This window comes from Microtus oregoni, unplaced genomic scaffold (genome assembly GCF_018167655.1).
Source record: "Microtus oregoni isolate MIOR12 unplaced genomic scaffold, Mior012 000003F_ref0000135, whole genome shotgun sequence".
Classification (NCBI taxonomy): domain Eukaryota; kingdom Metazoa; phylum Chordata; class Mammalia; order Rodentia; family Cricetidae; genus Microtus; species Microtus oregoni.
The window spans coordinates 22,585,195-22,602,164 of NW_024543062.1; the positions used below are offsets into that span (position 1 = coordinate 22,585,195).

The following is a 16,970-nucleotide window of genomic DNA, read 5'->3' on the forward strand; positions in this document are numbered from 1 at the left end:
GAAAAGGCTAATTCAGTATTTGCTAGACGTTATGGTCATCATGAGTATACCTGTACAAATAAAGACAGACAATGCTCCAGCATATGTCTTTAAGAAAATGAATCAGTATTTTGCTTATTATAATATAAAGCACATTACATCTATAACACACAATACTATAGAGTAGGCAGTTTTAGAAAGACCAAATCAAACCCTAAAGGATATGTCAAACAGAAAGGGATGATGAAGACCCCAGAAATAGATTGCACAATACTTTGTTACCTTTGAATTTTCTAACTGCTAATGAGAAAGGAACAACAGCTGCAGAGAGACATTGGATAGTAGAAAAAACTACAGAATTAAATCATCCATTATACTTGAAAGATGTATTGACCTCAGAATGGAAACCAGGACATGTGTATGTTGGCAAAGGGGTTTTACTTTAGTTTTTATAAGAGAAAAAAAGTTATGGATACCACCAAACATAAACATTTGATTTGAACAAGAGACACTGCTTAAGTAGAAGAGATGATAGTTCATCAAACATCTTGGCCTTTTAATCTGTACTATCCTATAAAACTAACAAATGGTTTTCATTTTATCAGATATAACTCGCTGAAAGAGAATCTCCCCAAAGTTAGGGCTGGGGAAGGGTTTTGTTTTCTGTCTTTTTTTTTAAAGATTTCTTTATTAATTATATATATACTAGAAAAAAAGAAGAAAAAAATAATTATGTATATACACACCCACCAGAAGAGGGCATCAGACCCCATTACAGATAGTTATGAGACACCATGTGGTTGCTGGGGATTGAATTTAGGACCTCTGGAAGAACAGCCAGTGGTTTTAACCTCTGAGCCATCTCTCCAGCCCCCGTTTTTTGTCTTTTCAAGAGAATAAAGGTATCCAGCTAAGGAATCTGAAGACTACTGGACAAACCAGACATCTGAAGAAAAGGGACAAATCATCAAGAACTGTTTCAAGAAAAAGAGTAAGTTGGCCTATTGGTATATCACATTTCTAACAGGATAAAACTTTGTAAATCTTCCCAAATGTTTGTTTCTGCTATTCTCTACAGACATATATACAAACGGTCTTTTGTAGTCTCAGTCCAGTTAAAGATTAAAGCTGGCTTTGGAGTTGAATTATGGCTCTCTCCTTCTCTAAAACCAAGTATGCTTTATTAAAGTGAAATCCAAAATCTCCATCTCATATCAGAAGAGCCACCTGATATGGGACAGAAGAAAAGCAAAATTTTAAGGACTTTTTTATTGCTACTAATCTCATAATCCTTTGGTTTTATATTGACTCTTTAACAGCTTTTCTTAAGGTATAAGATTATAATATATGTGTGTGTGTGTGTGTGTGTGTGTGTGTGTGTGTTATGACATTAATGGTCATATAGAATACTACCTAATTCTAGAAAAAGATTTCATCTACCTTCCTGTACATGATTATTTTGGGTTTCAGTCTCTATCAGTTTTCTACATTGAACCATGAGCATGCCTAACCATGACCTTTGACTCCTCTAGGAGTATGTTAACACCACTAAGCTGAAAAACAGCACCTAAAGATCAGCTTCTGGAATACAAACTGGTCAGAACAATTTCAAGATGGCTAGCTAAAATGATCGAGATTAACAGACTACTCTAGCCAGGACTAGGCAAGCCCTGCACTTTCGCATTATGCAGAGACTGGAGAACAAATAATAAAGCTATCTCTCTTAGAATTTTACAATTAACCAAAAATTTTCAGGATCCCCTAAAGATGCTGCCACCCCCAGACAGCAGGAAGTAAATTTAAGAATATGGCACCCACATTCCCAAGAGGTGGGGTGGGTGGTTTTTGGTCATTCATTGGATTATGAATATTTGTCACTGTTTAGGGGGGTTGGTTACCAGTTGTTATTGTTATTATTGTTTATGATCAGGAGGAAATTTGAACAAAGGAGATTAGATGCAGAGTTCTTGTTTTGAAAAGAAAAACAAGATACAGATATGATAGAATAAAAGGGTAGAATCTACTTTGAAAAGAAAAAATGGGCCGGGCGGTGGTGGTGCACGCCTTTAATCCCAGCACTCGGGAGGCAGAGGCAGGCGGATCTCTGTGAGTTCGAGGCCAGCCTGGTCTACAAGAGCTAGTTCCAGGACAGGAACCAAAAAGCTACGGAGAAACCCTGTCTCGAAAAATCAAAAAAAAAAAAAAAAAAAAAGAAAAAAAAAAGAAAAAATGGGTAATATAGATAAGATAAAAAGACGGATCATTGAATCTACTTTTAGAAAGCAACTACTAGTTTTAAATGTTTTATATTGGATTGAACTTGATATACTGTATACTAATTTTGTATATTGATAGAAATTTGAGATTAATTTTGTTAAAACAGACTGCACATACGTTTCTAATTCAAGGTATTATACCTATAGAGCTCATTTAACAATGTAATGCAATTTTCTAGTCCTTGGAAGTTATTATTACCAACTATTTAGAATAATAAGAAATGTAGGTTAGCAATTAGTCACTGGTTACAATCAAACTTGAAGTCATACTAAGTATGCTTTCAAGGTCAAACAAAGAAATATATTAAATAGACAGGTCATCTTCAACTACTTCACAGATATACAGAATATGGCATTTAAGATATTTTAATAACATTGATTATTTTTTCTTTTTTTGAGACAATGAGACATGTCTGATCCTGGCAGCACCAATCTACTTCAGAGAAGATGATGGACATTGAAGAAACACCACATGGAATTTACTTTCTTTGTGACAAAAGTAAGTCACTGGGCAAGAAAAATGTGCTTTCCTCAATTGCTGACAGATGCTGTCCTAATGGGACAAGCAGAACACAAAAGAAGAGTGACTGCCAACCCTTGCTCAGACAAGCTGGTCCTTCAAAAACCCTGCTTCATAGAAAAGTCTTTCAGGCCGGGCGGTGGTGGCGCACGCCTTTAATCCCAGCACTCGGGAGGCAGAGGCAGGCGGATCTCTGTGAGTTCGAGGCCAGCCTGGTCTACAAGAGCTAGTTCCAGGACAGGCTCCAATGCTACAGAGAAACCCTGTCTCAAAAAACCAAAAAAAATAAAAAATAAAAATAAATTTTTTTAAAAAAAAAGAAAAGTCTTTCAGATATTCTAGGCCTATAGGCCAAAGATGGATGCCCCAACATTGCAGAGGAACACTGGGTGACTGTTCAGGCAGCCAGATGTTTCTGTCATTGCTCACATTTTTTAGAAGTCTCTTGCTTACACTTCCTGCTTACTCATTTAATATTATTTGCTTCTTGAGTCTCTGAGGGAGTTGAAGACTAGATAGTTTTAGTTATAGTTTTAATTGTTTATGAATCTCAGAAAAGAAATTTGCTAAAGAAATATAAAGTATATAAAATTGAAAGATATCAAAAGATAATTTTGGACGATAATGCAAGTTATGATACAAAGTAAATTAGGTACAAGGTTTTGGACTCACCAAGATAGGATAGATATGGAGTATTTTCTCTAAATTTGTCAAATGCCATTGTTAATGTATTTATTGCCTGTATATATTGTATATAATTATTGTACCTACTATATATAGTTTTTCTTATATTAGTTATAGCCTTTTTATTTTAGAGAAAAAGTGGAAATATAGTGATTTTTTTTTTTTTTTGGATTTTCGAGATAGGGTTTCTCCATAGCTTTTGGTTCCTGTCCTGGAACTAGCTCTTGTAGACCAGGCTGGCCTCGAACTCACAGAGATCCACCTGCCTCTGCCTCCCGAGTGCTGGGATTAAAGGCATGTGCCACCACCGCCCGGCTAATATAGTGATATTTTATTTATTTTGGTTTTTTGAGACAGGGTTTCTCTGTAGCTTTGGAGCCTGTCCTGGAACTCCCTTTGTAGACCTGGCTGGCCTCGAACTCACAGAGATCCGCCTACCTCTGCCTCCCGGTGCTGGGATTACAGGCGTGCACCACCACCGCCCAGCTACTTTATTTATGTTTTATAAATAAAGCTTTCCTGAAGACCAGAATGTAAAACTAAGGCACTAGAGGACAGGCAATGGTGGTACACAGATTTAATCACAAGATTTGAGAGACAGAGGCAGATGGAGCTCTGTGATTTCAAAGCTACCCTGAGCTACACAAGATCAATGCAGAAACAGATCCAGGTGGTGGTGGCTCACACCTTTAATCCCAGTACTAGGGAGTCACGTGCCTTTAATTCCAGCACTAGAGAGGAATATAAGGCAGGATGAGGCAGAAACTTGCTCTCTTTTCAGTTAGAGGATTTCTCAGAGGTAGGAACTATCTACCTCTCTTTGGTTTGGCTGCTTTGCTTTTTCTGATGATTGGTTAAACCCCAATCATCTTTCTCTGGGTTTTTATTATTTGTGCTACCTATCAAAGTGTAACAGTGGATGATGTGTCTGTATTTCCATAATGGATCATCTCTGATCTGAATGGTACTTATCTGAATCCACCATCCTTGCACAATGTTGGTGGAGTCTAAGAATGCTCACCTCTCCGACTGTCTGTAGGTTATAGCAGATGCTGTCCTTGTAGGGTGCTGAAGTTCCATAGAGAAGTGCTTTTATAAGCCAGCAAATTCCCAGGAACAGGTCAGAAAAGCTCAGATAAAAGAGTGGTTTTATCTGTCAAAAATCACAAAATCTTGATTCAGTAAGTGATGTAGCTAGGAAAAAAATATAAGTTACCTTTATGTTTTATGCTTTGAGTTGAAAATTGGTGCCAAGCCCTCTGCAACTGTTTGTCTATTGATAATGTAAAGAAAGATTCCCGATAGGAAGGGATCTCTAACCAGATCTTCAAAGTCCTGGAGTAAGAGAGATTGTGAATAGCTCAGCACTCTCACTCAGAGGGACACTCCTTCCTCAGCCACAGGGGCCAAAGCTAGAATGGAGAGATGAAAGATTTACAGTAGAGCTGTAGCAAAAGCACTAAGGATACACAGCCGACATATTCTAAAGTTAGAAAATGATGTCATGAGCTACGTGTTTACACATGTAGTCAAGGACTTAAAAGTGAGAGAAATCCAGTATGATCGATGTGCTTTCTTCTGCCTTCTGACTATACTGATGAAGTCTCCATATTTTCTTGGTTTTGTACGTATCTGTGTGAGTGTGGCATGTATTAGATGTGCTCTGTGCATGGACATGAAGACAGAGGAGGGCTGCTCTACCACTCTCCATGTTCCTCTGAGACAGGGTCTTCCACTGAATCTATGAAAGACTGATAGCCAGCAACTCCAGTGGTCCTCGTCTCCACCTACACAGCATTGTGCACAGCCATGCACATGGCCAAGCACACCCTTTACCTGAGTGCTAGGATCTGAACTCAAGGCTTCATTCTTGCATGTGCTCTTATTCACTGAGCCCCTGACTGCTTATGTTTTGGTATCTTTGTGCCTCCATGGTTCCAATTACTTTTTTTCCACTCTATTTTATTATTTAGTTAATTTTTGAGACAGGATCTTACTCTGTAGACCAGGCTGGCTTCCACCTGCCTCTGCCTCCTGAGTGCAGGGATTAAAGGCATGCACCACCACACCCAGTTCTTTTCTGATTATTATACAGAAGAAATATGTTTATTAAGATACAGCAGAGAAAATCTAAGAAATATGTAGTAATCATGGATGTAAGATACTATAAAATGGCAGTTCTCTCTAAATGGATGTATAAATTAAATGCATCTTATTCTCTACTGATTTCCCTGTGGAACTTAACAAGCTGACTTACAATCTGAAACATGTATTAACCACGTGCACCAGAACAGGCTGGTGATCATGGTGCTCAGCAGACATAGGCAGAGAACCAAGAATCTGAAGCTACCTGGACTACAGCAAGACTACCTGGGATTCATAACAAGATTATCAAAGAAATATTTAGGGTTTAAAGCACCGAGAGAATATACCTAGAGTATAAAAAAATATTGTATTTGCTCACTTCGGAGAGACTTGGTCTTCTGAAAAGCCTGGCTCTGCTACTTGGTGTGTAACTTAATCTTGGGCCTCTGCAGTTTCCTCAAGTGTGAACTGTGCCAAACCACAATCTTGATGGTTTTCCAGATCCAACAGCTCTCCAGCATACACATTAAACCACACTGTGGCTAATTCTGAGCCATTCAGTCTGATTACAGCAATAATTTCTCCCTGTCCTTTAAAGTCTTTATTGAGCTGGCAAGTAGACCACTTCTTGCTAGCACTTCATGAGTGCAGTGGGGGGAGGGGGTAGGCACCAGCGCACATGTTGGCATGTATGTGTCTTATTCTGAGATAGAGTCTCACTGTGTCCAGCAGGAAGGTCTTAAACTTGAACATTTTGGTGTGATTATTTTTATAAAGGATGTATTTTTTTTTTCAAAATGAAACTATAATTGCTGAGGAAGATGGGACCAGCAAATAAGTATGTTTCAAGCAAACAAGACTTGGAACTGCCTCTTGGCCACTCCAGTGTTCTCACAAGTCATGATCAGAAAGCTCACCTAACCTGGCCGTGGTGGTGTACACCTTTAATCCCAGCACTGGGGAGGCAGAGGCAGGTGGCTCTGAGCTTGAGGACAGCCTGGTTTATAGAGTGAGCTCCAGGACATGTAGGGCTATATAGAGAGACCCTATCTTGAAAAAAAAAAAAAGAAAAAAAAAGAATCATAGAAAAGGAAAAGGAAAAGAAAAAGAAAGAAAGCTGCTCACCTGGAGGGAGAGCCTTACCACACTTAGCATCAAGACAGGCCCCAGGCTTCAGACAGCAGCTTCCTTAACCTTAACAATTTACAGTACAAAGAGGGTCACACTTAATAGTTAATCTCTAGAAACTGAAGGTACAGCTTGCAGTCCTGGCCAGAGGACTGCCCATCTATTATAATTAGGGACGTATTAGTAAATCACAGAATTCTCCACTGTGCACAGTTGGTGCTTTCCTGGCACTTACTTTAGAGGCTAAATCACCAGCAGTTCAAACTTAATGGAAAGACACGCTTACCTCTGCAGACATCTGTGGGTTCTGGAACACAGCATAAGTGATAAGCGAACTTGAACCTATAACACTGAGAGACACAGACAATTGGCTATTACAATACAGTGATAAGACTCTGGTTTTATTATTTATTTGCATAACTGATATAAAATATACCACACATATTTTTAAATTTAGAGTATTTCATGAATTTTCATGTTCTCCTTGTCTAGATGCATGCCAATCTTTTCATTATCATTCCAATTTCTCTCACTAGGTAGCCTCTGATGGCCTGGAACCCACTCTGTACACCAGGCTGGCCTCAAATTCACAGTGATCCTCCTGCCTCAGTCCCCTAAGTGCTGGGCTTAGATGTTCACTTTCCTCACAGCATTTAACACATGCAGTGCTGAGGTGTGTGCTGATGCTGGTCTGCACCCGTCCTGCTGACAGGCTGCCCACTCACTTCAGATGAGTGGCCTCCCTCCTTCCTGTTACTCCAATTCTTGCTTCCACTGGGAATAGGAGTAGGTGTGGTGACCCAGCAGAGGAGGGCAGCCAGAGGTCAATGTCAGTGTATTCCTCTATCACTCTCCACCTTATTTTTTGAGACATGCTCTCTCACTGAACCTGGAGCTCCCAGATTCTGCTGGATCAGCTAGCCAGCAGCCCCCCAAGAGCTTCTGTCTCTGTCTCTCGCGTCTGAGACAACAGGCAGGTAACACACAGCTGGCTTTTCATGAGAGTGCTGGGGATTCCAACTCAGCTTCTCATGCTTAGGAAGCAAGAACTTTATCTACTAAGCCATCTTCCTAGCCCCTGGACCTTTTACTAGTGAGAAAATATCAACATAGGAAAGAATTTCTAACTAAAAAGTCAAATGGAACCCTCAGGAGCTAGACATAGAAAGCTGCACAGCTCTCTAGTCTGCCAAGTCATGTGATATGAGACTCAAAAAACATACCTCAGAGTAGCTGTGACAAACTGTATCCACTGTATTGCAGGAAAAAACTAAACAAGAGAGAGGAGAGAGAGAGAGAGAGAGAGAGAGGTGTTAATATCCTACATTTAATGTTCAACCTGACTTCCGTTCCAGTGTTTATTAACAGACCCTCAAATCCACTCCAGGTCTGGGAAGGAGTGAAATCTGAGCAGACCTGTGGGAAGGCAGGACCTTGTTGCTCCCAACCCAACTCCTTAAACAGTAAAATTTTAAAGGAAACAGAGCAATGAACGGGAAGTGACTGACTGCGAAAGCAAAGTTGAAAAAACTACAAGAACAAGATGACAAAGAGAGAGGAAAGGCTAAGGTCTAAGGGAGGACAAACAGATGGCAGGAAGAGAATGCTAACTGAAGCTGACTGACAAAGTTGAAGAGAGACAAGGAGGAAATGATGACGAGGGAAAAGGTTATTAGTATGGAGAAAGCCACTGTGAATAAGACATGGAACAGACTGGAAGAAAGGAGCAAAAAGCAGGGGAGGACGACCAGTTTTGACCTTACAGGGTCCCATCTGCCTTCCGGATGGCCAATCTCCAGTGGAAGGTCCATAAGGACTTCAGTCCCAGCAACTCTCCAGTCCAGGCCCTTCTCAGCCAGGCTCATAACAAGTAGCTCCACCCCTGTTTCAGCTGGGCTCCACCCCATCTAATCCTGCCCCGAATCTTAAGGGCAGGAGGTGGAAGGGCCAAGGAGGACAAAAACAGAAAAAGTAGGTGACATAAGAAACCAGGTTGTAAGAAACATTAGAAATTTTAAGAAGGAGCAAGAAGCAGGAGCAATACAAAGCAGAGAGTATATTTTAAAGTGAAAAGATAAAATTTCAAAAAAGAAATAGAATAGGAAAAAAGAAAAAGGAAAAATGGAGTAAAACAGAGGCCTGTTAAAACTTACCCATTTAGGGACAGAATGACGAAAAAGGTGGCAGGCACACTTGATTAACAAAGTTTTAGTAATAGTGAAAATCAAGAAGAGAATAGTTTTTTTTTTCTTGGAGACAGGGTTTCTCTATATAGACCTGGCTGTCATTGAACTCACTCTGAAGAGTAGGCTGGCCTCGAACTCACAGAGATCCTCCTGCCTGTGCCTCTTGAGTGCTGGGATTAAAGGCATGTGCCACTGCCACCACCACTGTCCAGTGAGAGAAGACATTATATTTGTTATAGTCAATATTAACATATTAAATACTATTCTATATCATGCCATTTACTTAGCATGTGTAATCAATTTTGTATAAGTCAATGTATTATAGGAAACACAAAGATAAAAAAAGAATCTAGATAGAGCTTTCCAGGAGCTTATAACACAGGGGGAAATGTTTGAGCACCAAGAAACAGTCTGAATAGGACAACGATGTATAGAACAGCATGTGGACAGTATTTGGGAGGATTCTGACAGAGCCTGGGAGAGAGAAATCACAAGAACGCTCACTGCTTTATCTATACTTTCATGTGCTCAGCAAACACCTCTTGTGTCTAAGGGCTGGGACTGAGCCTAAAGCCTGCCAAATGTCACACAAGCATGCTGACCACTGAGCTACATCCTAGCTCTTGCATATTGTAACAAACATTTGCATGGCTGAAACTATTTAAATAAATGGTGTTCATATTAGAGTGAGAGTATAGTCTAGCATGGAAAACCAGACATTTTAAGTGGATGATTGCACAGAATAACTTGTCTTAAACAAGTAAAGATCGGTAGTGAAGAAAGAGTCTTGGGAACATTTGGAGGTTTTTGATCATGTCTCCCTACTGAGGGTGAAGAGACTAATGACAGCGTCACTGCATGATAAGAAAATGCTCTTGAACAAAAGACACTTCTGTTACTCAAGACAAATCTCAGATTGTTCAGAGAACTTTTCCCTTTGGCATATTGCTAAAGTATCTATGCCACCTTTCTGCACACAAGCCGGTGTGCCTGTACGTGCTTATATGTGTGCTTGTACACTTTCTCCTTGGAGTTCCTTTGTAAATAGAACTATGCCTTCTTTTGCTACAAGGCTAACCCAAACTCAATGATATCAGTCATATTCAGTTTTTGCCTCTGTATTTAAGTTCTGCTGCTGACTTGTGTTTATCTTCGTGTGTGGTTCTGAGATTGCACCCAGGAGTTTGTACATGACAGACAGCTGCCCCAGCCAAGCCCCATTCTTTTTTCTAAGAAGCTCTATAACAAGTTCAGGTGCATGTATGTTCAATGACCATGATAGGTACTGCATGTTACATATCCATCTACATAACAGGAAGTCATTAAACTAACAAATGTCCATGATGTTTTGTTGCTGTTAGTGTTTTTGTCCTTGTTTTGAAATAATATCTCATTGTGAATGCAGTCCTGCCTTGTCTGAATTTGCTATGTAGCCTAGGATGACCTTGAATTTGTAACAATCCTGCCTCCAGAGTGCTGAAATTACAGATTTGAGCCACAATACCTAGCCTGAAAGCTTTACAGTGGTAATGATGGCCAAATTTTAAGTGATTTCTATGTATAAACATCTATGCTATGGTAATTTGAATGTAACTGGTTCCCATAATCTTATAGGATGCAGAATGTGGTGGTTCAAGAGAAAATGGTCCCCCAAGGTAGTAGTACTATTAGGAGGTATGGCCTTGCTGAAGTAGTTGTGGCCTTGTTGGAGGAAGTGTGTCACTGTGGGAGTGGGCTTTGAGTTCTCCTATGCTCAAGCTACTCCTAGTGTCACAGACTACTTCCTGATGCCTTCTGATCAAGATGTAGCTAGCACCATGTCTGCCTGCATGCTACATGTCCTGCCATAATCATAATAGATGAAACCTCTGAACTGTGAGTCACTACCTCAATTAAATGTTTCCTTTATAGGAGTTGCTGTGGTCATGGTGTCTCTTCACAGCAACAGAAACCCTAACAAACACATATGTTAACATTTTAGTCTTTTCCACATTTTTTTGTTTTTGTTTTTCAAGACAGGGTTTCTCTGTATAGTTCTGGCTATCCTGAAACTCACTCTGTAAACCAGGCTGGCCTTGAATTTACAGAGATCTGCCTGCTTCTGTCTTCTGCGTGCTGGGATTAAAGGTGTGTGTTACCACTGCCCAGGGAGGTTTTTTTTTTTTACTTAAAAATTTCCACCTCCTCCCCTCCTCCCATTTCCCTCCCTTTCTCCTCATCCCCCCCCCATCTCCTTCCCCCTCCCTCTCCAGTCCAAAGAGCAGTCAGGGTTCCCTGCCCTGTGGGAAGTCCAAGGTCCTCCCCCTCCATCCAGGTCTAAGAAGGTGAGCATCCAAACAGACTAGGCTCCCACAAAGCCAATACATGCAGTAGCATCAAAACCCAGTGCCACTGCTCTTGGCTTCTCAGCCCTCCTTGTCCGACACATTCAGAGAGTCCAGTTTGATCACATGCTCCATCAGTCCCAGTCCAGCTTGCTTTGGTGAGCTCCCATTAGATCAGCCCCACCCTCTCAGTGGGTGGGCGCACCCCTTGCGGTCCTGACTTCCTTGCTCATGTTCTCCCTCCTTCTGCTCCTCATTTGGACCTTGGGAGCTCGGTCCAGTGCCCAAATGTGGGTCTCTGTCTCTAGCTTCATCCATCGCCAGGTGTCCATGGGGATGTCCCCAGCTAGATCCTTGGGTAGCTGAGGAGAGGGAGCCTGAAATGGCCCTATCCTATAGCCACACTGATGAATATCTTGCATATCACCAGGGAGATATTTTTAAAAGTCATACCAGGCTAAAATGTTCTCTTTGGACAGAATAACTATACTGAGTGTATCTGGGATTTGGGCAGAGTAGCCTGTGAGAAATTTCATAATATAAAAATAACAACCTTTGCCAGGCATGGTGACATACACCTTAAACCCAGCACTCTGGAGGCAGAGGCAGGCAGGTATCTGTGAGTTCAAAGCTAGCCTGGTCTACACAGTGAGTTCCAGGACAGCCAGGGCTACCTATAAAGATCCTGTCTCAAAAAACAACAACACTTTATATTATATTACAATGAAGGTCATTTCTTGCACAAATAAACTGTGGCCAGCATCTACATTCATGTTCTTCAGTAACACTGGTGAGAAGTAGAATTCTTCAGCCACCTCCTTTCCACAGGCTAAAGCAGGCTTGTTTCCAAGAGCTTCTGCCACTAGTGAAAACAGCGTGATCTGTTTGTGTCCTTGACACGGTACATAGACAAGTCAGTCTCCAGGCCTGGCTATAGCTCAGTGCTCTCCTAGGAGACATCAGCCTAACCAGGACCCATACAATTTGGTCAGCACATGATTTGAAGAAGTCACTGGGGGTCACATGAATCTTTTTTTTTTATAGCCAGAAAATAACTTTATTTGTTCCAGGTAAGAACTTTAGGAACTGTTTCTTGGTGCCAGCAGCCTTGGTGACGTTGAGCACATTGAAACACACAGTCTTGCTCAGGAGCCTACACTCTCCCCCAGTGACGATGTCGCCGATCTGTACATCCCTGAAACAGGGGGACAGGTGCACAGACATGTTCTTGTGGCGTTTCTCAAAGCGATTGTACTTTCGGATGTAATAAAGATAGTCCCGGCGGATGACAATGGTCCTCTGCATCTTCATCTTGGTCACGACACCGGACAGGATCTGACCTTGGATGGAGACGTTGCCAGTGAACGGGCATTTCTTGTCAATTGTAGGTGCCCTCGATGGCCTCCTTGGGTGTCTTGAAGCCTAGACCGATGTTCTTGTAGTACCGAGGGAGTTTTTCCTTGCCAGTTTCTCCAAGCAGAACACGCTTCTTGTTTTGGAAGATCGTGGGCTGCTTTTGGTACGCTCATTCGGTCTGAATGTCTGCCATCTTCCCGGCAGCCTGAGGAAAAGAGAGGTGGGCCAACTCCCGGGTTTCCTTCTTCACCATGAATCTTTACAGTATGGGGATTCTGGGTACACCTGACCTGTGGACAAAACTAAACTATCTATCTGTGTGCATTTTCACTTCCTGGTTCTGAATCCGCATAAATGAGGCCCCGGCAGTGAGCATGACTCTCACCCTCACCAGTGGATATGTTATTCTGCATCAGGACCCTTCCTGCAGTCACGGTCAGCACTTCAACAAATAAAACAAACCACCACTGTCTTAGTTAGGGTTCTATTGTCTTTTTTTTTTTTTCATTGACCTCTTTTTTTTTTTTATTGCGAAAAGAAGAAAAAAAAACATAAACAAAAAACAAGTTTCCACCTCCTCCCAGCCTCCCATTTCCCTTCCCTTCCTCCCACCCTTCTCCCCCTCCTCCCACCCTTCCCCCCCTCCTCCCACCCTTCTCCCCCTCCCCCCACTCCTCTCCCCCTCCCTCTCCAGTCCACAGAGCAGTCCGGGTTCCCTGCCCTGTGTTAAGTCCTAGGTCCTCCCCTCTCCGTCCATATCTAGGAAGGTGAACATCCAAACTGGCTAGGCTCCCACAAAGCCAGCACATTAAGTAGGATCAAAACCCCCTGCCATTGTCCTTGGTGTCTCATCAGCCCTCATTGTTCGCCATGTTCAGAGAGTCCGGTTTTATCCCATGCTTTTTCGGTCACAGTCCAGCTGGCCTTGGTGAGCTCCCAATAGATCAGCTCCACTGTCTCAGAGGGTGGATGCACGCCTCGTGGTCCCGAATTCTTTGCTCATGTTCTCCCTCCTTCTGCTCCTCCTTGGGACCTTGGGAGCTCAGTCCAGTGCTCCTGTGTGGGTCTCTGTCTCTATCTCTATCCATCACCAGATGAAGATTCTATGATGATATGCAAGATATTCGTCAGTATTGCTCTAGGATAGGGTCATTTCAGGTTCCCAATCCTCAGCTGCCCAAGGAACTAACTGGGAACCTCATCTTGGGCACTAGGGAGCCCCTCTAGGGTCAAGTCTCTTGCCCACCCTAAACTGGCTCCCTTAACTAAGAATTGTGGTTCCGTGCTCCCCTATCCACCTTTCCTTTATCCCAATTCTCCTGTTTCCCAGGTCCCCCCTTCTTCCCTTCTACCTTTTCTCTCCCCATCTCCCCTTACCCCCATCCCACCCCTCCCCCAAGATCCCATTTTCTCCCCGGAAATTTGGTCTACTTCCCTTAGCCAAGAGGACAACTATATGTTTTTCCTTGGGTTCACCTTCTTACTTAGCTTCTTTAGGTTCACCTCTTGTAGACTCCGTGGTCCTTAGGTTTGGTTTTCGAGACAGGATTTCTCTGTGGCTTTGGAGCCTGTCCTGGAACTAGCTCTTGTAGACCAGGCTGGCTTTGAACTCACAGAGATCTGCCTGCCTCTGCCTCCTGAGTGCTGGGATTAAAGGCGTGCGCCACCACTGCCTGGCTAGGTTTCTATTGTCATAATGGTGGGAAGCATGGCAGCACTCAGGCATATATGGTGCTAGAGAGGGAGCTTAGAGTTCTATATCTGGATCCCAAGGCGTCAGGAACAGACTAAGACACACTCCCTCCAACAATGCCACACCACTAATAGTGCTACTCCCTATGAGCCTATGGGGTCTATTTTTATTCAAACCACCACCAATAAAAACCCAAACATTAGCAATGACTGCAATTATTCCCATTTCAAACTCATTTGTTTCTAGAGTCACATAGCTCCTAAGAAAGTCCAAGGAAAAAACACTGCAAAACCCAAACTTCAGTAGAACCACAAAACTACATCCACAACCTCCCCAGAAAATAAAACCTTATACCATTATGGTGCTCCACCATCTGCATTTGGTCTTAGTATTATAGCATCCATTAGCATTCCCCTTCCTTTTAACCTCCATGGAATAGCCAGGGTGAGCCTTTAGATTTTCCACATCAGGGCAACACTCAAAGTAGTTACAACAATTACTTTTGCAATGTAATTTATAATAAAGGTGTCAATATACCACCTCCAACCAATGTACTTCCTTCCCTTCTTCCAAAATCTAATTCTATCAGAGTATAGTGGTACATGTCATTAATTTCAGAACTTGGGAGATAGAGGAAGGCAGATCTCTGGGTTCTCTGTGAGTTTGAGCCAGCCTGGTCTACATAATGAGTTCTAAGGATATCCAGAGGTGGGGGAAAAATCTACTTCTATAGCTGAGGAGGCTCAGTAAGTAAAGAGCTCACTTCACAAGTCTTAATAACCAATATTCAGACTCCCAGAACCCACCTAAATGCCAGGTGTGCATGTCAGCCTGCCTATAGTTCCAGCAGATGGACACAGGGAATCCTTGGAGCAAACTGGTTAACAAGATTGACCTTATCAGCGAGCTCTAGGTTAGAGTGAGAGACCCTGCTTCAGTGCATAGGATAGAGATGGAATATGACTGCTGACGTCAATATCAGGCCTCTGCATGCACACCCACATGTGCTTACATAAATATGAATACACTTCTCTCTCTCTCTCTCTCCACACACACACACACACACTTATGAAAATGGAAAAAATGTTAAGCCTTCCATACTAACCACAACCAGAAAAGCACTTTTGGATAGCCATTCTAATGGAGCATACCCAGAGCATTCATATACTCAGAAATGAGCAATGTCAAAAATGTCAATGTTTTGCTGGGCACTGGTGGTGTACACCATTAATCCCAGCACTTGGGAGGCAGAGGCAGGTGTATCTCTGTAGTAGGAGACTGCTTGTTCATTTCCCAGCCACCCTGATCCAAATAATCACACCAAAATTATATTAATTATAACACCGTTTTGCCAACAGGTAGACATATTTCTAGCTAGTTCTTATATTTTAAATTAAAACATTTGTATTATTTTATATTTTACCAAGAGGCTTGTGGTTTATTACCTCTTGCTTCCTGGGAATCTACATGGCATCTCTTTGATTCAACCTTCTCTCTATATATCTCTGTTAAAATTTCCTGCCTGGCTTTACTCTACTAAGCCATTGAGCAAAATAGTTTCTTTATTAACCACTGGTAATAAAACTTATTCATAGCATACAGAGGGGAAACCCCCCATCATCTCACCTTTTCTGTCTAAATAAAAAGGGATGTTTTATCTTTAACATAGTAAAATTACATATAACAAAATAGGTATCAAGCAAGAATTAGTTACAATATTTCTTTATGAATCTAAAGTTTCATATCTAATTTATCTTTTCTCATAACTAAAAAAAACTATAACTATCTTCACTCTTCAAAGACCCCAGAAGGATATAATATTACCTAAGTAAATAGGAGGTGCACTGTAAGCAACTTCCAAAACTCAAGAATTGACAGAGACATCTTGCTGCCTGGACAGTCACTCAAAGTTCTTCTGTAACACTGGGACATCCATCTTCAACCTGCAGGCCTATAATACCTGGTAGACTTTCCAGTGAAGAAGAAAATTTGAAGATTTGTTTCACCTTGTACTGGCAAAGTTTGTCAGTTGCTTTCTTCTGTGTCCTTCAGAATGTCTGGCAGCTTCTTCGGTAAAGCAGGAGCCCTGAAGGATCATCACATCTTTTGGAAAATTCAGTAGTCACTTATCTATAGGTCATGCATGTCTAATTCATACAGCATACCATCAAGTAGTCTAAGCAAGAGCAGTTTCTTGCCCAATTGGCTAGCCTTGTCACATTGAAGGCAAATTCCAAAACGAGTTTCTTCAATGTCCATCAACCTCTCTGAATTGGTTGTGCCAGAAGCAGATATGTCTCATTACTGAGAAAAGTCTAAGTTCTTAAAACAGTTTAAATGCTATATTTGTAATTCTTTGAAGTGTTGAAGATTATCTAAATTAAATATATCTCTATGTATCTAGAAAAATCTATCATGACTAAAAGTTTGGCTATTATAGGATGACCACCTATTAATCTGTATTTCTTTTTTTTGTTTGTTTGGTTTTTTTTTTTGTTTTTTTCGAGACAGGGTTTCTCTGTGGCTTTGGAGCCTGTCATGGAACTAGCTCTGTAGACCAGGCTGGCCTCGAACTCACAGAGATCCGCCTGCCTCTGCCTCCCGAGTGCTGGGATTAAAGGCGTGCGCCACCATCGCCCGGCTAATCTGTATTTCTTAACTATACATTACATTTTTTAAATGAGCTGCATAAACACAATACCTTAAACAAGAGCAGAAATATATATATTCAAATGAAAA

At 41.6% G+C, this 16,970-nt stretch overlaps 1 protein-coding gene and 1 pseudogene across 8 annotated transcripts in view; both read right to left on the reverse strand.

Moving 5' to 3' along the window:
• Tmem116 (transmembrane protein 116) overlaps positions 1 to 16,970 on the reverse strand; it is a 63,055-nt gene that overhangs the window by 40,001 nt on the left and 6,084 nt on the right. For 3 of the 8 annotated variants that reach the window (XM_041648136.1, XM_041648135.1, XM_041648133.1), the window contains exons 1-5: positions 8,826 to 8,892; positions 8,436 to 8,596; positions 7,896 to 7,942; positions 6,959 to 7,022; positions 4,481 to 4,612 (exon numbers count right to left, since the gene is read on the reverse strand). The exons of 1 other annotated variant lie outside the window; for it this stretch is intronic. In XM_041648136.1, the coding sequence (XP_041504070.1) occupies positions 4,481 to 4,612; positions 6,959 to 7,022; positions 7,896 to 7,942; positions 8,436 to 8,579 (387 nt within the window). In that variant the 5' untranslated portion in view covers positions 8,580 to 8,596; positions 8,826 to 8,892. Of the gene's footprint in view, positions 1 to 4,480; positions 4,613 to 6,958; positions 7,023 to 7,895; positions 7,943 to 8,435; positions 8,597 to 8,825; positions 8,893 to 8,969; positions 9,063 to 16,970 lie in introns of those variants that run through there. 4 more of the 8 variants (XM_041648134.1, XM_041648137.1, XM_041648140.1 and 1 more) reach the window with 4 other exon arrangements.
• LOC121445862 lies at positions 12,221 to 12,731 on the reverse strand (annotated as a pseudogene).